This window comes from Moschus berezovskii, chromosome 21, assembly GCF_049115385.1.
Source record: "Moschus berezovskii isolate FMDL1 chromosome 21, NW_MosBer_1.0, whole genome shotgun sequence".
Taxonomy (NCBI): domain Eukaryota; kingdom Metazoa; phylum Chordata; class Mammalia; order Artiodactyla; family Moschidae; genus Moschus; species Moschus berezovskii.
The window spans coordinates 42,571,390-42,598,336 of NC_142480.1; the positions used below are offsets into that span (position 1 = coordinate 42,571,390).

The 26,947-nt window shown below is 45.3% G+C and overlaps 2 protein-coding genes and 1 long non-coding RNA gene across 8 annotated transcripts in view; 2 read left to right on the forward strand and 1 right to left on the reverse strand.

Moving 5' to 3' along the window:
* The window catches only part of TRPM1 (transient receptor potential cation channel subfamily M member 1), a 68,513-nt gene extending 65,233 nt beyond the window's left edge, over positions 1-3,280 (forward strand). For 2 of the 4 annotated variants that reach the window (XM_055417975.2, XM_088829570.1), the window contains exon 26: positions 2,023-3,280. In XM_055417975.2, the coding sequence (XP_055273950.2) occupies positions 2,023-3,280 (1,258 nt within the window). The remainder of the gene's footprint in view (positions 1-2,022) is intronic. The other 2 variants (XR_016035644.1, XM_088829571.1) reach the window with 2 other exon arrangements.
* On the reverse strand, positions 1,755-12,040 carry LOC129550376 (uncharacterized). 2 transcript variants are annotated; one of them, XR_008684819.2, is made up of 4 exons: positions 11,535-12,040; positions 5,990-6,857; positions 2,183-5,591; positions 1,755-1,928 (listed from the first exon to the last, which is right to left on the reverse strand). It is a non-coding gene; the product is annotated as an uncharacterized LOC129550376 (long non-coding RNA). The 2 variants fall into 2 exon arrangements; XR_016035645.1 differs by lacking the exon at positions 5,990-6,857 and having other exon boundaries at positions 2,183-2,570; positions 11,535-12,014.
* Positions 12,041-12,365: 325 nt separating this feature from the next.
* MTMR10 (myotubularin related protein 10) overlaps positions 12,366-26,947 on the forward strand; it is a 38,392-nt gene continuing 23,810 nt past the window's right edge. The window contains exons 1-3 of one of the 2 annotated variants that reach the window (XM_055417977.2): positions 12,366-12,569; positions 13,121-13,181; positions 24,772-24,908. In XM_055417977.2, coding sequence (XP_055273952.1) covers positions 12,510-12,569; positions 13,121-13,181; positions 24,772-24,908 — 258 coding nt within the window. In that variant the 5' untranslated portion in view covers positions 12,366-12,509. Of the gene's footprint in view, positions 12,570-12,620; positions 12,940-13,120; positions 13,182-24,771; positions 24,909-26,947 lie in introns of those variants that run through there. The other variant, XM_088829574.1, reaches the window with a different exon arrangement.

The following is a 26,947-nucleotide window of genomic DNA, read 5'->3' on the forward strand; positions in this document are numbered from 1 at the left end:
TTGTATTAATTTCTGCTTCAAAGTGATTCACTTATATACATATATATATTGTTTTTCATATTCTTTTCCATTATGGCTTACCCAGGATATTGAATATAATTCTCTGTGCTATACAGTAGGATCTTAATTGTTTATACATTCTACATATACTAGTCTGCATTTGTTAATCAGAAACTCCCAAACCTTCCCTCCCCACTCTCTCTCCCCCTTGGCAACCACAAGACCTGCCAAGTCTATGAGTCTGTTTCCATTTCATAGATAGGTTCATTTGTGTCATATTTTAGATTCCACATATAAGTGATATCATTTGGTATTTGTCTTTCTCCATATGACTTAGTTCACTTAGTCTGATCTTCTCTAAGTCCATCTGTGTTGCTGCAAATGCCATGATTTCATTCTCTTTTATGGCTGAGTAATATTCCTTTGTCTATACATACCACATCTTCTTTATCCATTCATCTGTTGATGGACACTTAGGTTGCTTTCATGTCCTGGCTATTTCAGTGCTGTTATAAACACAGGAGTTCATGTCTATTTTTGAATTATGGTTTTCTCTGAATATATACCCAGGAGTGGGATTGCTGGGTTACACTGCATCTCTATTTTTAGTTTCTTAAGGAACCTCCATACTCTTCCCCATAGTGGCTGCACAAACTTACATTCCCATTGGCAGCATAGGAGGTTCCCTTTTCTCCACACCCCTCTCCAGCATTTGTATACTTTTTGATGAGGGCTATTCTGTCTGGTGTAAGGTGATAGCTCATTGTAGTTTTGATTTGCATTCCTCCAACTCAATGGACATGTGTTTGAGTGAACTCCGGGAGTTGGTGATGGACAGGGAGGCCTGGCGTGCTGTGATTCAAGGGGTCGCAAAGAGTCGGACACGACTGAGCAACTGAAATGAACTGAACAATCTGTGATGAACCTAAACTTAACTATTATATTTCATATAAGGATTTGCATGTATTTATTTTGTCATTGTAACCATTCCTTGCTGACAGCTATACTCACAAACCTAAGTGCTACTGTCTTCCTTTATCATCAGAGGCAGTGTGATGTGCCAGCTACGACAGAAGAGCTGGAGCTCATGCTGGAGCCCCAGTGTTTGCCAGCTGTGCATCCTTAGGCAGATTACTTACCCTCTCCTTGACTCTATTTCCTCATGGTAAAATGTTGTTGTTCTTCAGTCACTAACACTTCAGCAACCCGATGGACTGCAGCTACTAGACTCCTCTGTCCATGGGATTTCCCAGATAAGAATACTGGTGTGGGTTGCCATTTCCTTCTCCAGGAAATCTTCCCAACCCAAGGATCGAATCTGCGTCTTTCTACATTGGCAGGCGGGTTCTTTACCACTGAGCCACCTGGGAAGCCCCATCAATAAAATGGGGGTATTGAAAAGAGTGCCTGCCTCATAGGGCTGCTGTGAGATTAAACAAGCCTAGAGTAGGGCCTCGGAGAAGGCAATGGCAAGCCACTCCAGTACTCTTGCCTAGAAAATCCCATGGATGGAGGAGCCTGGTAGGCTGCAGTCTGTGGGGTCGCTAAGGGTCAGACACGACTGAGCGACTTCACTTTCACTTTTCACATTCACACATTGGAGAAGGAAATGGCAACCCACTCCAGTGTTCTTGCCTGGAGAATCCCAAGGACGGGGGAGCCTGGTGGGCTTCCGTCTGTGGGGTCGCACAGAGTCGGACACGACTGAGGTGACTTAGCAGCAGCAGCAGCAGTAGCAGCAGAGTAGGGCCTCGATGAGTACGAATTAATATATACATAAGGCACTTAGTGTGATGAATGGTAAAGAGCGCCATATGTGTTAACTGTACTTCTGTTGTTTCCTGATGCTCCTCAGGGTGATTTTCAGTGGTTATATTAGAAGTGCATGACGTTTAAAAATACACCTGAGTCCCATGATTCCCCAAAGTCTGAAAAAAATCATACAACAACAATAACGTTAGTTTTTGGCTTTAATCTTTAGTTCATCTCCGTGTAATACAACTGTCCCTTTGTATTCACCAGAGTTGAAAACATGTCCATGAGGTTGGAGGAAATCAACGAAAGAGAAAACTTTATGAAAACTTCCCTACAGACTGTGGACCTTCGCCTCTCCCAACTGGAAGAACTATCTAACAGAATGGTGAACGCGCTGGAAAATCTGGCGGGAATCGACAAGTCTGACCTGATACAGACGCGGTCCCGGGCCTCCTCGGAATGTGATGCCACGCTCCTTCTCAGGCGGAGCAGCATCAGCAGCGCCGATGGCTACAGCCTGTACAGGTACCATTTCAACGGGGACGAGCTGTTGTATGAGGATACCTCCTTCTGCATGCCGCCAGGGGCAGCGACCAGGAAAAAAGCCGGTTCCTTCCGTGGCAAGGAAGAGAAGGACCAAAGGACGTACCTGGCCCCAGAGCGCCAGGGCAGCCTTCGCCTGCCACCCAGTACCGGCGTGCCGGCATCCCCAGACCGAGGTCAGCTTGCCTCCGACGACGGCAAGAGCACCTCGGAACCGAAGTCAGGTCAAGATACTGGGCTTTCCGCTGAAAATGATGAAAAGCAGGTAGTCCCTAAAAAAGAAGAAATTACTTGCCCAAGTTTAAGTCAAACAGATGCTATACATGGAGAAAACAAGTCGGATTTTCAAAAAAGCACTCAGCTGACAGTGGAAACCACAAAGATAGAAGGCACCATTTCTTATCCCCTGGAAGAAACAAAGACAAGCCGCTATTACCCTGATGAGACGTTCAGCGCTTGTAAAACGCTCAAGTCCAGAAGCTTTGTATATTCCCGGGGAAGAAAGGTGGTTGGCGGGGCTAACAACTGGGGTGCAGCCGGGGACCCAACATGCCCCTCGACAGTTCAGCAGTGGACCACGGAATGGAAGTATGAAGTTCAAAAGATTATGCGTTCTCGGAGTACGGAAATACCTTCCTTTGCGTCCGAAGCTGCACTGCAGGCTGAGCATTGTGGACATTTCACAGACAAGGAAGATGGAAACTGTGTTTTTAAAACAGCCCCTCAGATCTCTCGCTTGTCTGTTACTGACAGAACTGACAAGGAAAACTTACTGTCTGTGAAAACACACCAAACTTTGGGATTCCCATCTTCAAGGTCAAAAAGTTTACACGGCCGTCCTAGGAGTGTGAAAGCCCTCCAGGGCAACTTACACAGACCTGGCCACGCCAGCAGTGCAAGTAACTTAATAGTTGTGTCCGGAATTACAATGGAAGACCCCAAGGTTCAGCAAGAGAAGACTTCCTCAGAAACAGAATGCTAGTGTGTATTGTTTCTTTGGTTTTTACATCAGAACCACAGATGAGTTCCATCTTGGTCATTTAAACATCATCAGTTTCTGAAAATATTTTCATTAGAGATCTTTGACCATTAATTTAATTTACATTTTGATTAATTTAAAATGTAAAGGGACTAAACTTTAAGTAATAGTTTGGTAGCATATGTTAGTAAACTTAGTCTTTTTTTAGTTGGAATAGGATCAAGAAAAGTGAAGACTCCAATTGCTTAATCAATAGGCAAGAGCCTATGATCTCTTTGGGGCTTCCCAGGTGGCTCAGAGGTAAAGAATCCACCTGCCACTGAAGGAGACCCAGGTTCAATCCATGGGCCGAGCAGATCCCCTGGAGAAGGAAATGACAACCCATTCCTGTATTCCTGCCTGGGAAATCCCATGGACAGAGGAGCCTGGGGGCTGCAGTCCTTGGGGGTCACAAAAGAGTCCGACATGACATAGCGACTAAACAACAATTACAACAATCTCTATTTCTGAGGGCAACCAAAAACAGCCAAAGACATGCTTTTGGGTGTCACCAACAGTTTATTTAAGGGAGTAAGCAGCTATGGGAGAAAGGGAAATGAAAGAAGAAGCAAAGATGAGAAAAGGAGGGTGGAAGAGAAAACAAACTAAGAGGAGCAAAAAGGGAGGACTGGAAAACAGACTGAAGTTCCATATCTTCCTTATGGGTTTTCGTTTTATGTTTTCATGTTTTAAAATTACACAATAAGAAAAAAAGGCCACGATTATATCAGAGGTCACACTGTAATAGGGTAAGGTGACCAATAGTTCTGTTAATGTGTAAAAATAGTGTCTCATATGAATCTTCTTGTTTTCATATAGTCCTGAATGGCAAATACAAATTAATTGTACTTCTGTCTATTTCAATGGTCTGTGTAAAGCTGTGGCTAAAATCTAAAGGATCCACGTTCGAGGTGGGAGTTCTCAAGCGTGTCAAAGATGAGTCACGGCTAAAAACAAAAGGTGAGGCTCAATTTGGAATTTCAGACATAACGTTGCTATAAAGTGGCAAAGAGTTGGGGAGAGAGGTAGAGAGAGAGACACAGTGCCGTTGTGCCAGAGGTACAGATCAGAGACTCTGGAGGCTGAAGAGGTTCATGCGCAGATCAGAATCCCTGAACCTGGCTGGATTTACCAGAAAGCACTGCTACACCATTGCATGGATGATGGGACTTTGACATTTAATAAATGATAACATTTATTTAATAAAGAAAACAATTGCTTATCTATTGCTACATCAAGACTGTTCAATCAATCCTGCTCCCTGTGTTATTTGACCCAAGGATAAACCCATTCTATTTGGCCTCATTCCTAATTCTTTGCTTTGGATGCCCAGAAAACTTTCAGCCCTTTCAGTTCAGTTCAGTTCGATCTCCAGTGCTGAAGTTTAAGCTTCAGCATCAATCCTTGGAATGAATATTCAGGACTGATTTCCTTTAGTATGGACTGGTTGGATCTCCTTGCAGTCCAAGGGACTCTCAAGAGTCTTCTCCAACACCATAGTTCAAAAGCATCAATTCTTAGGCCCTTTGCCACACCCTAAAAAAAAATGTTTCTCAGAATAAGCTGGAGAACCTCTGACAGCCCTAGAGAACAGGTTTGAAGAAGGCAAAGCTTCTCGTCAGAATTCTCCACATGTCCATTCATTACACAGCCCCCCTTTCTAGGTCCCTCCTACCTTGCCTCAGGTCCGGGGCCTGAATCTATCCCCAGGAGTCTCACTGAGTCTCCTGTTGACATACTGGAATGGGTAGCTATTCCCTTCTCTAGGGATCTTCCTGACCCAGGGATTGAACCCAGGTCTCCCACATTACAGGTGGATTCTTTACCATCTGAGCCACCTGGGAAGCAATATTTCTAGTTCTGGTTTACCTAATTTATTCATGTTTCCTATCATTTTGTGTCTTTTAGCTCCATGAAATGCTGGGCATTGTTTTTGATCTGTATGGAGGGTGTGTCTTCCTGGTGTGCTTTCACTGTCTGTAGGAATGCTATTCTGATCTTTTTTATTACAATACTTGTCTATGGGATTTGACTTCCATGCTTTCCCTTGATTATTGTTGTGTGAAATAGGTTTTCTCAAACTTTTTGAAGACAGCAGTTGTCAAGATAGCTTTTCTAACTTCACAAGAGAACCTTCTCTATTTTTACAGCCTGGCATTAAAATTTTGCAAAAGCCAGGGGACTTCCCTCGTGGGCTGGTGGTTAAGAGTCCATGCTTCCACTACACAGGGCACAGGTTCAGTCCTTGGTCAGGGAACTAAGATTCCCACATGCCCTGCAAACAACAACAAAAAAAAACTGTAAAGTCAGCTATTTTCAGAGATTTCTGGTCCTCCATCTTTATTTGGACCTTCCCTTTCCTTTGTCTTGACTTGGCTCATTTTGTTTCCATGCCCAGCAGTCTGTCTTTGGTGTGGCTCCTTTTCTTTAAAGGAAGCCCAAGTAGGTCAGTTTCAAGAGTTCCTCTAGCAGTTTCAAAAGTTCTATCCCTCAGACCTCATCAGGAGCCACTGCGCTCCCAAACACCATTCTCTACTTCACTTGCTCTTCTCCACTTGACTGGCCAGGCCAGTAAATACCTTCTGGCTATTTGGGAATTCTCCAGATGCCTCATTGATTCCCTTCGCTATTATCACAAAAATCTTCTAAGTGCTGTGGTTTGCTCCTACTTACCTATATTTTGGAAATCTTGGGGAAACCAGTTCACTTCGATTTGTGGTGAATGTTGTCCCTGGGGCTTCGGTTTTGCTTTATAGTTCCTTTGTCTGTTTTCCTGGGGAAACTGGAAAATTATGCTGCTGTTGTCATCTTCCCAGAATTCCCCCTCAGGAAAAAGATGTTTTAAATGACTTAATAGTTATCTTCAAGGGTCGTATACTTAGGTAATGGCATAGTTTTGTAGACGTTGTTGTTGTTTAGTTGCTCAGTTGTGTTCCAACTCTGCGACCCCATGGACTATAGCCCACCAGGCTCCTCTGCCCATGGGATTTCCCAGGCAAGAATACTGGGGTGTATTGCGATTTCCTTGTACATAGCCACCATACACTACCTCTCCCCGACTGCTTCCACCAGATAACTTTCTGTTATCTGGACTCTTCAAACAGTCCCCAACTAGCATTGTTACTGAAAGTGGGGTCTGGCTGCTGGCTGCTCTAAAGTCAGTAAAGGGGCAAGGTTGGTGGGAAGGTTGCTTTATTTCAGAAGCTGGCAACGTTGCAGGGGGTCAGGGGGAGAGGAGATTCCTGTTCAAAGGCTGACTCCCACCACTGACAATCAGTGGGCAAGGGCTTTTCTAGGCAGAAGGAGGGGGCTTCATGCAAAAACAGCACAGGCAGCTCTGAGTCATCATGAAATTGGTCATCAGTGGTCTGACCAGTGTCATCTTGATCATTTTGAGTACAATTAATCTTTAGTCCTGGAGTTGGTTTGTTCCCATTTCTTTGAGGACAGTTCTCAGAATTGTGGCAGCTTAGGTCATGAACACAGTCTGGTTGTCATGTATTGATAGTTAACCTCTTCTGCCTGCTGGGGGTTTCAGTACCTGTAAGACAGTTCATGGGTTTGAGCAAGCTCCAGGAGTTAGTGATGGACAGGGAAGCCTGATGTGCTGCAGTCCATGGGGTCGCAAAGAGTCAGACACGACTGAGTGACTGAACTGACTGACTGAAGACAGTTCACAGGATACGGCTCAGAGGATTACCTATAGCCCCTGAAGAGGAACTAAAGGTCCTTGACTGAGCTTAATGACTAAACTTATTATTTTGTCTGTTTGACTGTTTTCCTTTGCTTCTTCATTTTCTTACTTCTCTGATTAAATATATTCTTTGACTCAAGTTTTTCTACAGGCAAGAGGCAGGTTTAGGGCATGGGAGGTAGGGGGAGAAGCAGTGTACGGTCCTGTTCTAGTCAGTCTAACAGCTTCTACTATTATATAACCTCTACAGTGGCGGGTGTGTGTGTGTGTGTGTGATTATTTTAAAATGTCAGATCAAGTCATTGTCAACTCAAAGCATCGCAAAAGCACACAAACTTTCAGAACCTATGTGATCTCGCTCGCTGATTTTCTCTGACCTTTTCTCCCACTGGATTAGGCTGCTCTGAACAGACCAGGCGGGATCTCAGCCCCGGGCATTTGCATGACTCTCTTCTTCCTCCTGATTTCCACCTGGCTTGCTCCTTCACTCCCTTCAGTTTCTGTCTGCTCAAATGGCATCTGATCAGAAAGGCCTTCCCTGATCACACTCCATCCCCCATTGAAAAAAAAGCCCTCATCCTCTTCCCATATTTTTCAATTCACGGCACTTGTTATACATTAATTTTGTGTATCTTTCCACTTGTAATAAAAATGCCAGGAAAGTAGAAACTGTCTTCTTAGTGACCCAAGCAGATTTTAACACAGAGTTAGCAATCCATGGGGCTTCCCTGGTAGCTTAGATGGCAGAGAAGCTGCCAGACAATGCAGGAGACCCAGATTTGATCCCTGGGTCGGGAAGATCCCCTGGAGAAGGGAATGGCACCCCACTTGCCTGGGAAATCCCACGGACAGAGGAGTTTGGCGGGCTACCGTCCAAGGGGTCAAAAAGAGTCAGACATGACCGACTAAAGCACATACACACGCAGCAATCAAATTTGGTAACTGACTGAATGAATATATAAATTACCTAGCACATAATAGATATTCAAAAAGTCTTAGCGCTTTTTCTTCCCCTCTTCACTATTAAATTCACTGCAGTAATCATTCTACAATATATGCGAGTCAAATCATTAAACTTGTGCAGTGATATGTCAATTATACTTTAATAAAACTGGACAAAATGGATTTTTACCACACACGCTCTGTAGGGAATACCACTATCCCCCACCAGTTTTGTTCAGTCACTCAGTCATGTTCAACTCTTTGCGACCCCATAGACTGCAGCATGCCAGGCTTTCCTATCTTTCACTGTCTTCTGGAATTTGCTCAAATTCAAGTCCATTGAGTCAATGATGCCATCCAACCTTCTCATCCACTGTCACCCTCTTTTCCTGCCCTCTGTCCTCCTATCCCGCACAACAGAAGAACCAATACAAGAAACAGAGTCAGAAAAACAGGAGGACAAGAGTGACATTAGAGACAAAGAAGGAGATAGGCAGCTATTTCAAAGGTACAGAGCTTCAAGGAGACCAAGGCCAGTGCTTGGAATTGCACTGATTCTCCCAAAATTCAGACACTAAAGCGGAAACTCAGTGAGTGTATTTGGAGATAGGAGATACCTCTCTGCAAGGTAATTAATGTTAAATGAGTTCATAAAGGCTGGGATCCTAATCCAACAGGATTAATGAATGCCCCTATAAGATGAGGCACCAGGAACAAAATTAGGTCATTTGCAGATGTGGATGGACTTAGGGTCTGTTATAGAGTGAAGTAAGTCAGAAAAACAAACACTGTATATTAACGCATATATGTGGAATCTAGAAAAATGGTACAGATGAACCCAATGCAGGGCAGGAATAGAGACGCAGACAGAGAAAATAGACATGTGGACACAATGGAGGGGTGGGATGCACTGGGAGGGTAGCACTGACACATACATACTACAAGGTGTAAAACAGGTAGCTAGTGGGAAGCTGGTGTGTAGGACAGGGAGCTCAGCTCAGGGCTCTGTGACGACTTAGGGGGTAGGGTGGGGAAGGTGGGAGGGAGGCCCACCTCAACAGGGAGGGGATATATGTAAACATATTGAGAATCCCTTGTACTGCAAGGAGATCCAACCAGTCCATTCTAGAGGAGATCAATCCTGGGTGTTCATTGGAAGGACTGATGCTAAAGCTGAAACTGCAATACTTTGGCCACCTCATGCGACGAGTTGACTCACTGGAAAAGAGTCTGATGCTAGGAAAGGTTGGGGGCGGGAGGAGAAGGGGACGACAGAGAATGAGATGGCTGGATGGCATCACCGACTCTGTGGACATGAGTTTGAGTGAACTCCGGGAGTTGGTGATGGACAGGGAGGCCTGGCGTGCTGTGATTCATGGGGTCGCGGAGAGTCGGACACGACTGAGCGACTGAACTGAACTGAACTGATGGCTGATTTGATTCATGTGCAGCAGAAACTAACACACTGTAAAGCAACTATACCCCCCAATAAAAAATTAACTTGAATAAAGAAGAGGCACCAGAGTGAGTTCTGACACCCTGCACCCACCCATCACCCACCGCTCAGCTCCCTCCATTGTCTGCAAGCCCAGAGTGCTCTCACCAGAATTCCATCTTTCCTACTTGATCTTGGGCTTCCCAGCCTCCAGAACTGTGAGAAATAAACCGCTGTTTAAGCCACCCAGTCTGTGATGTTTTCTTAGGGCAACCCAAGCACACTAACTCAATTAGGTATCTGAAAAGGTCCTAACATTTAGGGTAGGTCAAGACAAATCTGGAAATCAGTTTTTCAGTTTTTAAATTGTATGGTCACTTAATAGAGTTGTAGATCCTAAAACTTACATAGCAAAGCCCAAGTCACAGTAAGGCATTTCAGCATAAAGAAAGATCCATACATTCCGTGCAGAGCGTGTGTGGGAAAAAAATCCATTCTGTCCAGTTTTATCAAAGTATAATTGACATATATCACTGCACAAGTTTAAGGTGCACAGTCTAATGATTTGACTCGCATATATTGTAGAATGATTACTGCAGTGAATTTAATTGGCATTCATCATCTTATATAAATAAAGAGAAAGAAAAAAACATTTTTCCCCTTGTGATGAGAACTCCTAGGATTTACTCTCTTAACTTTCCCATGTAACATACAGCAGTATTATATTATTTCCCTAGTACTTACTTTTCTTATAACTGGAAGTTTGTAGCTTTTAACCACTTCTCTCCAGTTCCTCTCTCCCACCTCCTGCCTCTGGAAACCACAAATATGATCTCTTTTTTCTGAGTTTAGTTTTTTTTTTTTAAATCTATTTAATGCAGACGAATCACAGACAATTCACAAAAACGTGTTAAATGTATGTGTACAGCAGTATCTGTAATACCTATAACTCGATGAACTTGATATTTTAAAGTACAGTTGTAGTACCCAAGCAAAATGAAATCATACGTCACTCAAACAAGTTAACCAGAAAGATCACTGGGGTTCTGGATCCAAGATAAATTTTTTTTTAAGGTAAATTTTGAAGTCTTATTTAAATGTTGTTGTTTAGTCGATAAGTCTGTCCAGTTCTTTTCGACTCCGTGAACTGTGGCCCACATGGCTCCTCTCTCCATGGGATTTCCCAGGTAAGAATATTAGAATAGGTAGCACTTTCTTCTCCAGGGGATCTTCCCAACCCAGGGACTGAACCCACATCTCCTGCATCACAGATGGATTCTTTACTGCCGACCCACCAGGTTGTTGTTCAGTTGCTAAGTCGTGCCCAACTCTTTGCCATACCAGGCTTCCCTGTCCTGCACTATCTCCCTGAGTTTGCTCAAACTAAGGTCCATGAAGTCGATGCCATCCAACCATCACATCCTGTCACCACTTTCTCCTCTTGCCCTCAATCTTTTCCAGCATCAGGGTCTTTTCCAATGAGTTGTCTTTTCCCATCAGGGAACCAAAGTATTAGAACTTCAGCTTCAGCATCAGTCCCTCCAGTAAATATTCTGGGTTGATTTCCTTTAGGATTGACTGATTTGCTGTTCAAGTGACTCTCAAGAGTCTTCTCCTGCACCAAAACTTGAAAGCATCAATTCTTCACGTTCAGCCTTTTTTATGGTCCAACTCTCACATCCAGTACATGACTATTGTAAAAACCATAGCTTTTACTATACAGACATTTGAGCCACAAGGGAAGCCCTTTAAATGTTTTAGTGTTTCCATTAGGAACACTTATCAGAATGATTGTGACTCAGATGGCCGCATTGGAGCTTCCCTATGGCATTAATTATAAAATGCTAGATTAGGGATTTATTCTTCAAAACATAAGAAAAACCTAGTTTCAAGTAATAATTTACCAAAATGTAACATCACCAGTCCCCTTCCACCCAAGGTGGCTCCAGTTCGGAAACATGCTAGAGTTCAGAAATGCCCTGGGCTTCATAAGCTGAAGGTAGCTGGTTCTTTGCAATTATTGGGTCCATAGCCTTATTTGGTCCAAAAGTTAAGGTCTGCCTTTCGCTGGGCTTTTTGATCATTTATCTGCTCACTGGTATTTTTACACATGAGGATAGCCAAGAAAAGAAAGGAAGGTAACTTACTTAATATCTTTGTCCACATTGGAGTTTAATAAAGAGGGTAGAAGTTAAAGTAAACCGAGGCGTTCAGGTTGCCTGGCAACGTCCTCTGTCAACAGTCTCAGCATCCCACGCAATTCAGCAGGACACCCCAGTCTCATGGCTCCGTGCACGGACAGACACACTGGGTGATGGGAGATAATCTCTCCCACTGTACACCTTGAAGGCACTGCGCTGACCGTCTGATCCCGGTCACTGCCCGCTGCCCCGGGCCACCTCCCCGGTGCCCGATCCTCACCGGCTGGCCGCAGACAGCGTGACCGGTCGATCTCAGGCTACAGGGTCCCCTTTCCCCGCTCTGGGCTCCTCCTGACTACGGAAAACACCGATCGCGCGAGCTGGGGAAGTAGCGAGCGGCGTCCAGGGACCTGTCGTGACCCGCGCCGGCCTCCGTACAGCCCCGTGACCCCCACGGATGGCCTCCGTGACACACGCCGGCCGCCGTACGTCCCCGCTAGCTGCCGTGACCCCCGCGGGTCGCCCCCGTGACCCCAATAGGCCGCCGTACGTCCCCCTGGCCGCCGTGGACCCTGCCGGCCGCCGTAGGAGCGCCCCCAGCCCCGCCCGGGCCGCGCTCTCAAGATGGCTCCTGGGCCTCACTCCCCCCCGGCGCACTCGCTGAGGGCAGGGCAGCGGCGCTCCGCACAAGCCTCGCGTTCCGGCACCCGCACAGCCTAGAGGCCAGAAGCGGCCGGCCGCCGGCCGTGCGCGCGCCGTCTCGCGGGGCGGGGCGGGGCGGGGCGCCGGGCCCCTTCCGGGGATGGGCCCGGGCTCCTCCCCGCTCGGGCGGGCGCTCCGCCGTGTCCCCGCCCGTCAGCCCGCCCGGCCCGGCTGGCTGCACACCGACCCCGGGCAGTCGCACCGGGAGCTCTCAGCCCGCGGGCGTCGGGAGGCGGGTCCCGGGCCGCGACCGGGCCGGGCCGAGCAGGCGGCCGCATCATGTTCTCGCTCAAGCCGCCCAGACCCACCTTCAGGTCCTACCTCCTGCCGCCGCCCCAGGTAAACAGCCGTCTTCCCGCTGCGCCCTCTCATCGCGCTTCCGGGGAGCCGCGCGCGGGCCGGCCCGGGAGGCTGCCTGGGACTCCGGACCCCGGCCCCGGATTCCGTTGCGGGGAAGCCACCTTCCAGCGAGCCCCGCTGGCTCGGTGGAAACTTGCAAAATTCCGCCGCAGCCGTTGTCGGCTCGGAGACGGAACCCCAGGGAGCGATAGGACCTGGATTTATTTAGCCCTTTGCCCGGCGGCTGTCCACGGTGTGACCGCCGGCGGGATTGCATCGCCTGCGGGCTTCCAGAGGGAGGGGTCACCTACCTGTTGTAAATGTGAACACCTGGAGGCGCCTCAGGCGGTTGTACAATAGTGTTTTTTAGGTCCGACTCCCAATACCTTCACGAACAGATCTTTACAGGAGTTTAGTAAAAATGTGAAATAATTTAAGTGGGGGGATACGTGCCTGTCGCGTGTGTCATCACTTCGAAAAAAAAAATTTGCCTTCTCTCAAGGAGTAGGGGGGGAATTTTGATTTTGATTTGTTTTGCTAATGTGTTTCAGACTGACGATAAGATTAATTCGGAACCGAAGATTAAAAAACTGGAGCCAGTTCTTTTGCCAGGTAAGCGTGAGAGTTCTGGCAGATACTTTGACAGATACTGACCTAAGATTATTTTACCAACTAGTATCATGTGGTTAACTTTACTCATTTACTTTAAACTTTAGCGAGTTAAACATCTAACAACTGTGGAGGGGGGAAAAGTTGGTTAGAACTAAAAGACAGCAACAAAAAGTAATGATTAATTGATGTTTGTCCTTTAAAATTGAAGCATCATAGAAAACTGTCAAGAATGTCATTACTTACTTTTCTTTTTGTCTCCTGAAATGTTCTTGTTTTAAGCAGTCATGAGTTGCTTAGGTAGTGAGAGGACACTGCCCTTCATACCCATCTGCAACTTCATGAATTTGTGGTTAATAGATCATTTCAATAGTTTCTTGAAAAGCAACTTTTATTATGTCTGAGTCTCTGTACTAATAACAAAGCTTAGTGCACTTTGAATCACTTACTTGGCAATTGTTTTTTTGAAGGTGTCAGCTGGCTGTGTTTGCAGATCTCCTTGTTTCAATTTAGAATGGAGTTTCCCAACAGAGACACTCCAGACATTTTGGGCCTGGTCATTCTTTGTTTTAGGGTTGTCTTGTGTATTGTGGGCTATTCAGCATCATTCCTGGCCATTACCCCCCAGATGCTAGGAGCACCCCCTCCTCTACCTTTTGTGAGAACCAGAATGTCTTGCCAAACCGTTTTGTCAGGGGAACTCTAAGCCCAAAACTTTCTCCCTGTGGAGAAGCACTGGTTTAGAACAAAATTGACCTTAAATGACCTTAGAGGTATCAGTAAGAATTGATGGTAAATTGTCATATGCTTTAGTTTTAACGCATATAAGATATTTATTTGACTGGTAGTTTGAATTGTATAGTAATTATATGATAATTAGGAAAAGTCAGTTGTTTAACTCTATTATTGGGGAAAGTAACCAGGAAAGCCCATTTTAAACCTGAAATGCAATCAAATACCAGTCTGTGTGGCTACTATCAACATTTTAAAATCTCAGTCATTACTTAATGCTAAATCTGGTAAAATGACTAGAGCTTTATAAGTAGTAACTGAACAAATATGGAAACTTTAAATTTTGTGCTATAAAATTTTAAATGTTAAGTAGGAGCAAACAAATTTAAAACATCAACCTTTGGTTACATGTTACAGATGTTAACTTTTAAAATTGTTTCAACTTAATTATGGAAATAGTTAGTTATAAATATTTTCTCTTTATTTTGTTAATGTTTTTTAGCCAAACTGCATGTACTAAATAATCCTTTGCACTTGTCCCCAGAGTGAAGAATAGAATTAATAAATAACCTTTACTCCTTGTGCGTGATCTGTTTTGGCCTTAGTCACTCTGGTCTTTTAAATGTCCCTGCGGCAAGCAGTGCTCATCCTGAATGAGAGCCTGTGAGCTACTGAACTTTGGCTCCTTTTGCTCTGACTGAGCAGGCCCTGTTCTTTGATTCCCATCTTCCAATACTTGATTTGATTTGACACTAATAAACCACATGGTCTTAGCTACAAATGATGGAGCTTGATTTTCATTAATTAACTTCTGTGTTTAAGATATGCCTCTGAAAGTGTTGATACATATCAGTAAGTTCTAAGAACTTTGTGTGCTTAGTCACTCAGTCGTGTGCAACTCTTTGTGACCCCATGGACTGTAGCCTGCCAGGCTCCTCTGTCCATGGGCATTTTCCAGGCAAGAATATTGGAGTGGGTTGCCACGCCCTCCTCCAGGAAATCTTCCCAACCCAGGCATCAAACCCAGGTCTCCCACATTTCAGGCAGACTCTTTACCGTCTGAGCCACCAGGGAAGCCCAAGAATACTGGAGTGGGTAGCCTATCCCTTCTCCAGGGGAACTTCCCAACCCAGGAATCGAACTGGGGTCTCCTGCATTTCAGGAGGATTCTTTGCCAGCTGAGTTCAGCTAAAAACTGGTTCAGTCACTAAGTCTTGTCCAACTCTTTACGATCCTATGGACTGCAGCACACCAGGCTTCCCTGTCTATCACCAACTCCTGGAGCTTGCTCAAACTCATGTTTGTTGAGTTGGTGATGCCATCCAACCATCTCATCCTCTGTCGTCCCCTTCTCCTTCTGCCCCCAATCTTTCCCAGAATCAGGGTCTTTTCCAATGTGCTGGCTCTTCACATCAGGTGTCCAAAGTATTGGAGCTTCACCCAGCATCAGTCCTTCCAGTGAATATTCAGGGTTGATTTCCTTTAGGATTGACTGGTTTAATCTCCTTGTAGTCCAAGAGACTTACCTTTCTGTTAAAAAGTCAGAGTTTTCTGGGGAAGATAGAAACCTATTTCCTGTCAGTGGTTTACTTGTCTTAGAGATCGCAGCTCAATCTGGATCCTCTTAGCCATGGTAGCGTTTTTTCTTTGGCCTTGTGTGTGCACACATGATGGCTTGACACCCAGTATTCTATCTGCACCTAACCTGTTCCTCACAGAACGCTTAGTCCTAAATTAGCATGTCTTTCGCCCTCCTTCCCCCTCCTGTTCATACCTTCTCCTAGCCTTCCCACACCTTTCCCATTCTTCCTCACTAGCCACCCCACCCTGCTTCACCTCTCAGGTTGCATCTCTGACTCCAGCTAGAACCTCTGCTGCTCTGTTTCTGGCCTGCAGCCACCTGCCCTCCACCTGTGAATCCTGGGAGACACGTGGAGAATAACTGCGGCACTGGTGATCTAAAGACGCGGGCTAGCTTAGGGCTTTTGCTCAGAGAGCTCAATAATACAGTTCTATCCTTCATTATAGTTTAAAAGAGGAAACTTGGCCAAGTCACCTGTGGCTTTGAATAGGCACACGAAACAAGGAAGTAATTGTTCAGAGATGTAGTACTGGACATTACGCTTTGGCGTGGTGCCTTGGGTTCAAGGATATCCTACTTCAGCTGCCCAAAGTTTGAACTTTTAATTCAATAAGCAGATGAAAATTGGAACACACAATCAATTGTTTATTTGTGTGTAGTTACCGAGTGTTCTGTTGAACTTAATAAGGCTATGTTAAAATGATCTTCAGCTTTTAAGCATAAGAAACAGAAGAAACTGACTAAAAATTTAATTTAGAAGGTGGTTTATGTCAGTAATTCCCAGCTTGCCCAGTTTATGAAACTCCTTGAGGTGAAGATTGTACCCAGTTCAGCTTTGTGGCCCCGATGTCCAGATTCATCATTACCAGAATCTCATCCTTAATGCATAGAAGGCAATGGCAAGCCACTCCAGTGTTCTTGCCTGGAGAATCCCAGGGACAGGGGAGCCTGGTGGGCTGCCGTCTGTGGGGCTGCACAGAGTCGGACACGACTGAAGCGACTTAGCAGCAGCAGCATCCTTAATGACTGTGTTGTGTGTGTAAAATCACCCCAATCTTTGAAAACAGGGAGAGTATGAATTTTAAACTGCTTGTGTGCTTATCTGTGTGTGTGTTCCAGCATATATACGGTTGTGTCTGTTTGGTAACTGCTGGGCTGGCGGATGCCCTCTCTGAGCTCCTCCTGGGAGCCAGGCACCCAGGCTGCAATGATGGGGGAGGAGTGGGCATGAATTGCAGCAGGGCCGGGGCGAGTTCCACACAGCCTGTGGACAAGGCCGAAGATGACCTGAGCCAGTGGTTCCCAGATTCTCACCAGGGCCTGACTGGCATCACATCTGGATGGAGTTTTTAATCTGCCCTTGGTCAAACTGAGATAATGAGGGAAAATGGGGTTTTTTTCTGTAAAGCTAAATTGATGTGATTAAAAGGATTGTCCTTTATTCTGAGATTATGTCTTTCCAGCTTCTTTGGTGTAGAGATGTTCTGTTAGCAGCTGTGACTTTAATTTTTTTGAGTTTTTAAGTTAGCTGTTGTGTCACTTCCCCAAATTATTTTTGTAGTGTACCTGAAAGGTACAGTTTAATAAGCACTCACACAAAGAACATCTCTTACTTTGTCTGGTGGAGTCTTTCCACCATCTTCTGAAAAACATACCTTTTCTCTTTTGACAAATTCTCCTTTTGCAACTCCACCCAGCCCGGCGTTCTTATGTGGCCAGTGAGGGTGATACCCCAACCCTAGACTGGCTGGCAGGAGCACAGATTTGCCTCTGGGTATCTTCAGATGGGCACTTAGGGAAGAGCTCCCTTTTGGTCATGCTGCCTGTAGCCGAGGCTCCAGAGGACCTGCGCGAAAGAGTGATGTCACATCGAGAACTGCAGAGGCAGAGCACCAAGGTGGGGGAGGGGGGCAGTCTGGTGGTTCCCTTCTCCTTGAAGTCCAGCCGAAACCAGAGACAGAATTCTTCTTGCCAAGCCAGTTCCAGGCATGTTTCTGACAGTTTCGATTAAGATCCTTAACTGATACATGATGTAGCCTGCAGGTTGCTCCTCAGAGCCACCCTGTCAGAAAGGCTAACTTATCTTCCTTTGACCCATGAGAAAACTCTGCAAGTTGTGGAGGTTAAGTAACTTGCCCAGTGATGCCAGCAAGAACAAGGTCAGGGTGACGAGCCGGACTCCAGGCTGTGCCATAACCACTAAGCAGCGGGACCTGTCCGACTGAGCTGCTGACACCAAGTTCCAGATTTATGCTCTAGGCTTGGATGTTGTCCTAGGGAGAGTGCTCTGGTGAGGTATAAAGAACTCTATCTTCAGCTCTGCCCTTGCTGGCATGACAGATTTTGAGCCAGCTTAACAAGCAGCTTTCAGATGGTTTCAGCTGCCAGTAAAAGGGATGCCTGGGGAGTCAGTGGGCTTCCTGTTGCTGGCCGAGCTGAGCTGAGGCTGGTGAAGCACCATCGGTTTCATCGTGGGGGGTGATTGAAAGGAGTGGGGCCTGGTGAGTTCTCTCTCCTCTGTGTCTGAGATGTGGTCTTTCTAAGGATCTGCAGACTGGGAACGAGGAAAGCCTGAAGTGTGTGGCCCTCAGCAGGGAGTGGACTGTGGAGCCGGGGCTGCGTGTGTGCTCCCTCCTGCCTGACAGAGGAGGACCAAGCAGAGAGGGGGTCCTGCCCTGAGCCTCGGTCCACTGAGGAGGGGCTTCAGTGGAGGGTGTGGAGGTGGTGGGGGCTCAGAGGAAGGGCACCTGAGCTGGACTGGGGAGGCCTGAGCTTGGGAGAGCACGTGCTCTGTGCACAGGCTGGGAGTCAGCTCCACTACCCCTTCTCTCTGCAGTGCCAGCAGATTAACCAGTAGATCGATAATGAATGCGTGGATTGTCAGAGTCCTTTATAATCAGATCAGAAAAGGGTACGACCTTGGGCCATCCGGAAATGAAAATAGCCATTGTTGGACAGCTGTCTGGTTTACTTGCATTTTTTTTTTTTAAACATATTCACTGCTTGGACTGTTTGTATATTGCTGTTCTTTGCCTCACTATAGGTCTTACTTCCTGTATCGAATTGTGAATCCCGTAAAGCAAAGACTGTCTGTTTCGGGTGTCGTTTGTTTTGTTTTGTTGTAGCTAGGATTTAGAGGTCACTGTAGACTGAATTTCATAGTATTTTAATTTTTAGATACCCTGCTTTTGAGACAGAAAGGCCTTTAATTGTTCCTTGGAACTATGACCAGCGTAATGAGCTGTGTGTTATCTCCAGTTGAGTCTGTTCGTCACTGGGACAGCCTCCTGAGGATTTGGAGCCGGCCACTCCTCAGCTCCTGCTGCAGAAGCTCAGGCCACCTTGGCACTCCTGACCCTGTGGCTCCCGTTCAGAAACTCTTCATGAACCTCCACAAGAAAAATCCTGCTCAAGACCATCCCAAGTCTTTAATCTCTATAATGTGCTGACCTCTGCTCTGCTTCCCAATGTTGATACCTGTTTCTTTCCAACCCAGATGACTTTTTCCTTATCCAGGCCTTGGTTACTGTGATCACGTGTTCTCTCTGTCTTGACTGTCATCTGCCGTCAAGATTTGCCTCTTCCTGAGGCCTGCCCTGCTGCCCTTCTCCAACCCTCATCATGGGCAGTGCTTGCTGGGCCTGGCACTTGATTCCGTGCTTGTTTGTGTCGTATGTGACCCCGTGAGAACCAGGGGCAGCCTCAGATGGCTGGTGCAGAGTTTCACCTTTCCTTTGTAACTGGTAGGCCACTTTAATTCCGGGACATGAATTTCTCTGCAGCTCAGAACCCTCAGGTCCTGGCTTTAGTATTGAAAGTCCCACACCCAGGGGTCCTCAGCCCCAGGCCATCTGGAACAATCACTCACCAGATGTAAGGCCATGGACTGAGTTATGCTTTGGGCCTCTGCACATTCCATAGGTTAATTAGCTTCTGTGTATAGTGAGGCTTTATCTTAAGCTATTTTTCAAACTAAAATTTATGGGGAAATTATTTTAATTCATTAAATATGTATTGACTCTCTAAACGTGTAAGATACTATGAAAGATAATGTGACATGATTTTTTAATTCTCAGGGAGTTAAAAACTTCCCTAGCTGTACCATTTGGAGACTTACTAATTTTAATTATATTTCCTTATATATCTTTACAGATGAAAAGGTCTTGAGAAAACAAACTTTGATGATTTTTTGATCCCTTACCAGGTTGCAGTAGAACATCTTGGCTTGTCATCTTCTAGTTCGGATTTTTCTCTGGTGCTTTTCGCATACCCTGCACCGAAGCTCATTTCCTACTTTTTCTTTCCTGCGGCCCCTGTAGCTTCCTGCCTGTGGTGTGCTGGCAAGTGCCTGAGGCCGAGGATCCTCCCACATGGCTGGCAGCACTCCGGCCTCCCTCCTCAGGGAAAGCCAGGAGGACAGTCTCTGGGAAACCATCGAGGTTCTCAGGAGCTTTGAAGCTTTTGTTCTGAGTTTCCTCTTCAAGGTCACTAATTTAAAATGTAGCGAGAACAGTCTGGTGGCTCTTGTGTGTCTATATCTGTCCCCTCTGGGAAGAGGACTTTGTGTCCCCTATTTCTCTCCCATCTGTGAGCTGGTTTCCTGGCCTAAGCTGCAGGACGTGGCTGGTAGCCACTGAGGATAGCTCCTACCCAGGGTCCCCTCTTGTTTATAAAGTGTGAGCAGAAGACTGTTCTGCGAGCAGAGAGCTGGCTGTGTGATCCTTGTACTATAAAGCCTGGTTCTATGTGAACAGAACTTAGTGTCATCAGCTAAGCCTCCAGCCAGGTTAACTTGGCGCTTATTTAATGATGTGCTCACAAGAAGAAGCCCCTACTCTGCATCTCCCCGTGAAAGTGCCCTCCTGTTCTTCTGCCTCCCTCCCGCCCTCCTGCCTTTTCTGCCAGGGGCTCATTTCCACTCCACGCTTGAAAAGTTGTGCGACAGTTTTCCTTGAAAGACCACAGCCCAGCAGATCCCTAGTTTATTTTTTTTATTTTTGGTTTGTATTGTATATTTCTTGTCCATTTTTTTTTCTTTGGTAGTTTTATTTTAAAGTAAACGTTGTTGTAAAAGAGTACAGATAGTTAAACACATAGTCTTCACTGCTGCTGCTAAGTCACTTTAGTCGTGTCTGACTCTGTGTGACCCCTGTCCCTGGGATTCTCCAAGCAAGAACACTGGAGTGGGATGCCATTTCCTTCTCCAATGTGTGAAAGTGAAAGTGAAGCCACTCAGTTGTGTCCGACCCTTAGCGACCCCACGGACTGCATCCTACCAGGCTCCTCCATCCATGGCATTTCCTAAGCAAGAGTACTGGAGTGGCTTGCCATTGCCTTCTCCAATAGTCTTCACTCAGTTCAGTTCAGTCGCTCAGTCGTGTCCGACTCTCCACGACCCCATGAATCACAGCACGCCAGGCCTCCCTGTCCATCACCAACTCCTGGAGTTCACTCAAACTCATGTCCATCGAGTCGGTGATGCCATCTAGCCATCTCATTCTCTGTCGTCCCCTTCTCCTCCCGCCCCCAACCTTTCCCAGCATCAGAGTCTTTTCCCGTGAGTCAACTCGTCGCATGAGGTGGTCAAAGTATTGCAGTTTCAGCTTTAGCATCAGTCCCTCCAATGAACACCCAGGATTGATCTCCTCTAGAATGGACTGGTTGGATCTCCTTGCAGTATAAGGGACTCTCAAGAGTCTTCTCCAACACCACAGTTCAAAAGCATCGATTCTTCGGCGATCAGCTTTCTTCACAGTCCAACTCTCACATCCATACATGACCACGGGAAAAACCATTGCCTTGACTAGACGGACCTTTGTTGGCAAAGTAATGTCTCTGCTTTTTAATATACTATCAAGGTTGGTCATAACTTTCCTTCCAAGGAGCAAGCGTCTTTTAATTTCATGGCTGCAGTCAGCATCTGCAGTGATTTTGGAGCCCAAAAAAATAAAGTCTGACACTGTTTCCACTGTTTTTCCATCTATTTCCCATGAAGTGATGGGACCAGATGCCATGATCTTTGTTTTCTGAATGTTGAGCTTTAAGCCAACCTTTTCACTCTCCTCTTTCACTTTCATTAGGAGGCTTTTGAGTTCCTCTTCACTTTCTGCCATAAGGGTGGTGTCATCTGCATATCTGAGGTTATTGATATTTCTCCCAGCAGTCTTGATTCCAGCTCTGCCTTTGTCCTGTGGAAGCAGTCCTGACAGTACACACATGAATGAACATGGCTACATTTCAATAAAACTTTATTTACAAAAACCAGGGGCTGCCATCTGGGTTGGCCCACCTTGAACCCATTAAACACCTTCTGCTCCTTTCATGTTTGTCTCATTTTGCTGCCTTGGTGGACTGCGTCTGTTGTATTTGTGCCCATGATAGGAGAGTGCAGCTGGTGGTGAAGGGCTGCCGGAGTGCAGATGTCATCAGCACAGTTGACTAGCAGCACTACTGTTGTCGCGTGTCCTGTCCCACAGGCCCACCATCCCTTCCTTTCCGAGATCATCCCTGCTCCCTTTCCCAGGGTCTTGAAATCCTGTGGTGAGGCATTTTTTTTTTAAAGCAAACTTTTATCTGAGTATGACATACCGCCAATATGTGTATGAATTACGTGTGTTAACCAGGTGTGTTTTTGTAGCATTGTTTTGAGACTCTGGGTGAATTGGCTCCTTGAGGAAAGTGGCAGAGCATAAAGTGGCGTGGGCTCTGCTTAGTGAGCCAGGAGTTTGTGTAAAGAGCTCACTGTTACAGGAGTGCCACCTCAAACTGTCTGAGCTGGAAATGACTCTTGTAGTTTCAGGGTTTTTTTTCCCCTCCAAGTTAACTGTCCTCTTATGATTGGTAGCTATGATTTTCTAGTGGAGAGAAAAGGTTGAGTGTTCCATTGCCAGATTCTGATATGACATTTGGTAAACATTGTATCCAGGGGGTTATGGAAGATTTAAATTTTATGTAGTTGAGTTATTTGGTGAGAATCAATGTATATTGATGGCTAGCACTTTCAATCTGTAGTTCTGTTTGGTGCCTCCTGCTGCGTCTCGATACAGAGCATTTAATTCTGTGTCAGACAGTAAAGAATCAGCCTGCAATGCAGGAGACCTGGGTTTGATCCCTGAGTTGGGGAGATCTTCCTAGAGAAGGGAACAGCTACCCACTCCAGTATTCTTGCCTGGAGAATTCTGTGGACAGAGGAGCCTGGCAGGCTGTAGTCCATGGGGTTGCAAAGAGTCGGACATGAATGAGCGATTTATACTTTTCATAAAGAAACAAGTTGAAATCAGAATACTTGCTTGTAAGTTCCAAGTATACTGCTTACTTAAGATCTTGGGCTCTCTCTCGGTCCAGGTCCCTCATCTGACTCTCGCAGCTGATGAGCTGCTGAGAGAACCACGTCAGAAAATATTGTGACCTCCCACCAGAGGATTTTGCAGCTCTCTGTGGTGTGGCAGGCGGGCAGGATGGCCTGGGGTGGTTTTCCGAATTTGTGGTTACCGCTAGCACTTATCTCCTGACCCTCTTGGCGCATGGCCCTGTTACATGCTTTCTGTCTGGCTGGAACCATGCCTACCCCACTGGTGGTGCTGGGCTGGTGAACCCGGGGCAGTGAAGTGGTTCCTGCACTTGTGTGTTAGCACTCCTTGACCGGGCCCCAGCCCTGTGCTCAGTCTTCACCTCACCGCACTGTCAGCAGTGGAGAAAAATCCTTCTGTGCTCTGCCTCCAGGGGCATGTGGTCCTGAGCGGGGGACAGGCACTGACTGACCTCATGTAGACTGTGCGTCACTGACAGCAGCTGTGACTGGGGCTGGGAATTACAAGTCGATGATGCTGTGATTGAGGGAGTTGATCTCTATAGAGGCTTTTCTCGGGCATTCCTGAGAAAGCGATTGGACTGATGGAGAAGGAAAGAGTATTCCAGGAAATGGGCACAGGGTACGAAGACCCCATGGATGAAAGTAGTCCAGCCCCTGAGAGTGACTATAAGCCCACCGAAGCTGGAGAGGAGGGTGGAGGACAATGTGGGGACGAGGGGCCTGGCAGGCCACATGGAAGAGGCTTGTCTGCTTAGAAGGGACAGTTACTCCACTGGTCCAAGCCAAGAATTGGACATGAGCACATTTAAATTTAATCCTCAAGTAAATGTTAGGGTTCTGTTCTTAAAACTCGTCTTGCGCATTTTAAGAATTTTGAAAGTTGTCTTTTTAATTCAAATTTATTTAAGAGAGAAGATTGTTTTGAGACAAGTTGTGCCCTGTGAATTGTAGGGTGTTTGAGTCTTGTCAGCAAACAGTTCTGTCCATCACTGTCAGGGTTTATCAGGCAAAGTGGATCAGCACCCTAACCCTTCCACCAAGGACTCTAGACCCGGATTACTTAAAAACATCCCTGGGTCTGATTGTATTTTAGAACTTGAAGGATTAATGATGATCATGGTTTAAATCAGTTACAGAAAATCACTCTTTTCAAAGAACGTTATAACTTTTGTTTTGGTTTCTTGTATTTATTTCTTTTGACTCTTTTAATTCAAAAGCTATATTTTAAAGTTTTGTTGCCAACTAAGTTATCATGTGCATGCAGAGGGAAACTCAATTTGGCTTTGTGGGTTTATTTTAGGCTGAATGGGTTTCCCTGCTGGCTCAGGCAGTACAGAGTCTGCCTGCCATGCAGGAGACCCAGGTTCGATCCCTGGGTCCAGAAGACCCTCTGGAGAAGGAAACGGCAACCCACTCCAGTATTCTTGCCTGGAGAAACCTATGGACAGAGGAGCCTGGCAGGCTACAGGCCATGAGATCGCAGAGAGCTGGACACGACTGAACGACTAACATTTTAGGATAAATAGATTGCATTCTTAATCTTGAGATTAACACTGAACTGTTTCTCATCTCTTATGAAAGGAATTGAAGACATGGGCTTTGGAGATCAAGTCACGTGTTAATAGAACATAACTATCCCATCAAGTAATACTCTGCAGGAGACAGGGCAGGTCCTTTCTTCTCTGGGACACCTTTCGGTAAATAATGAGAGGCAGTGTAACACTGTAGACAGTGCAGACTCCAGCTCAGCCCTTCTGGTGGAACATCTCAGACCCCAAGGTCTTTGTGCCTAAGGTTCTGTATCTCACAAATGGAGCACAGCACCCCACTGCGGCTGTTACTGTTGTGAAGTCTTGGCTCAGTATTTCTTACTGTCATCAGGAAATCTTCCTTCTAGGTCACACAGCAACTGTTACATTTTATGGTGTGTTTGTATTTTGCACAATGATATGTTTCTTTTTGTAAAGGAGAAATTGTTGTAAATGAAGTCAATTTTGTGAGAAAATGCATCGCATCGGACACAAGCCAGTATGATTTGTGGGGAAAACTGATATGCAGTAACTTCAAAATTTCCTTCATTACGGATGATCCAATGCCATTACAGGTACGTTTGATTTGTATGCTGTTTAATTGTATCAAGGCTTTATACTCTTATACGTTATGCCTGGAGAAGGAAATGGCAACCCACTCTTGCCTGGAAAATCCCGTGGATGGAGGAACCTGGTAGGCTACAGTCCATGGAGTCACAAAGTGTCAGACACGGCTGAGTGACTTCACTTTTATACTCTTAAGCAATACATATTCTTACACAAAGCACAGATGTGGAAAAATTACAATAAAATTATTAATAAGTGAGTAATGTAAGGTTGGATCTCCTTGCAGTCCAAGGGCCTCTAAAGAGTCTTCTCCTACACCACAGTTTAAAAGGATCAATTCTTCATCACTCAGCTTTCTTTAGAGTCCAACTCTCACATCCGTAAAAGTAAGCTGAGCACCAAAGAATTGATGCTTTTGAACTGTGGTGTTGGAGAAGACTCTTGAGAGTCCCTTGGACTGCAAGGAGATACAACCAGTCCATCCTAAAGAAAATCAGTCCTGAATATTCATTGGAAGGACTGATGCTGAAGGTGAAACTCCAATACTTTGGCCACCTGATGCGAAGAACCAACTCATTGGAAAAGACCCTGATTCTGGGAAAGATTGAAGGCAGGAGGAGAAGGGGATGACAGAGGATGAGATGGCTGGATGGTGTCACCAACTCACTCAATGGACATGAGTTTGAGCAAGCTCCAGGGGTTGGTGATGGACTGGTATGCTGCAGTCCACGGACTTGCAAAGAGTCAGACACAACTGAGCGAATGAACTGAACTGAACTGAATGTAAGGTTAGGAATGTATTACATTAAAATTCAAAGTAAAGTTTAAAGAGAATGTTGAGACGGGTGCAGTTAGTGAGATGGTTTTAAGTCACATTGCTATATTTATCCTCTGTGGTCTTTGCTTATGTAACCTTTTTAATAAGGGAGCTATTATTTCCTTCTGAATCTTTTAACCTACATATAAAAACAAAGAGATCCTTTTTGACTGGTCATAAAGAGAAAAAAGAGTATACAGCAAATAATCTCATAAATGCTGCATGTTTTATGTATTTCATAGTATCTTTAACTGGTATTTTTCCAAAAAAGTCAAATTCTTGTTTCAAATTTCTAATACAGTTAGAATGAAGAAAAATATTGATAAAGTTTTTCCTTAATAACCTCTTGCTATTTTATTTCTAACTGGATAAGAGTAGCTCCATGTACTTTGAGTTCTCAAAAATTCAGTCGTTTGACTAACTTAATAATTCTGGACTTTTCCTCAATTTTTATTTTCTATTTTGATTTGTAAAGTGTTATATACTTTACCCCCTAGACCTTTATTTGTGATAGTTATAATTGGATGTTGATTCTAAACTTTTGACTGAAGTGTGTAACTATGGATAAGTATGTTTCAATCACAATTGCAATGTGTAGTGCAGTGTGTAAATTTAAGGCATTTAGAAATACCTACTATGTAGAGACACTAGCTTATTAGACTGTAAACTTGGGTTTTTCCTTTTGTTTTTAGCTTTATTTCTATCTTTGGCCCCAGATTTCACTGTAAATGAGACCCATACACCTGGAAGAGCTTAAATCCAGTACCACTAATAGAAAAAAATAAGCCAGTGCCCCACCAACAGAAGGTTAATAGCATCAGCTATGTCCTTAGTTTGAAAGTGTGTTTAAAAAGTAAGTTTAACAAACAAGCAATAGTTTGACTGAAGATTTTTATTTCTGGTAGACTTTCTGCTCTAAAATCTCCATTGTGAAAATCAGGCCATGACTTTACCCATTAAAATCTGATGACTGTGAAGACCCATTTCTTTACTATTTTAGTGATAGTTTTACCTGGACTAGACATACACGTGTTTGTTTTGAAGTGATTGACAGGATACTGTGACATATCCTGTAAGTTACTGTGACACTGTAGTGTGTAATCTGCCCTAATTTTATTGTTTAAAGTGTGGGAGAAGGGTGGGGAGAATGTGATCGAAGCAGGCATGTCATGTCTCCCTTCCTCCCCTGATTCCTACTGGAGTGTGTTCTGTGCTGCCACAGTGCCAGCA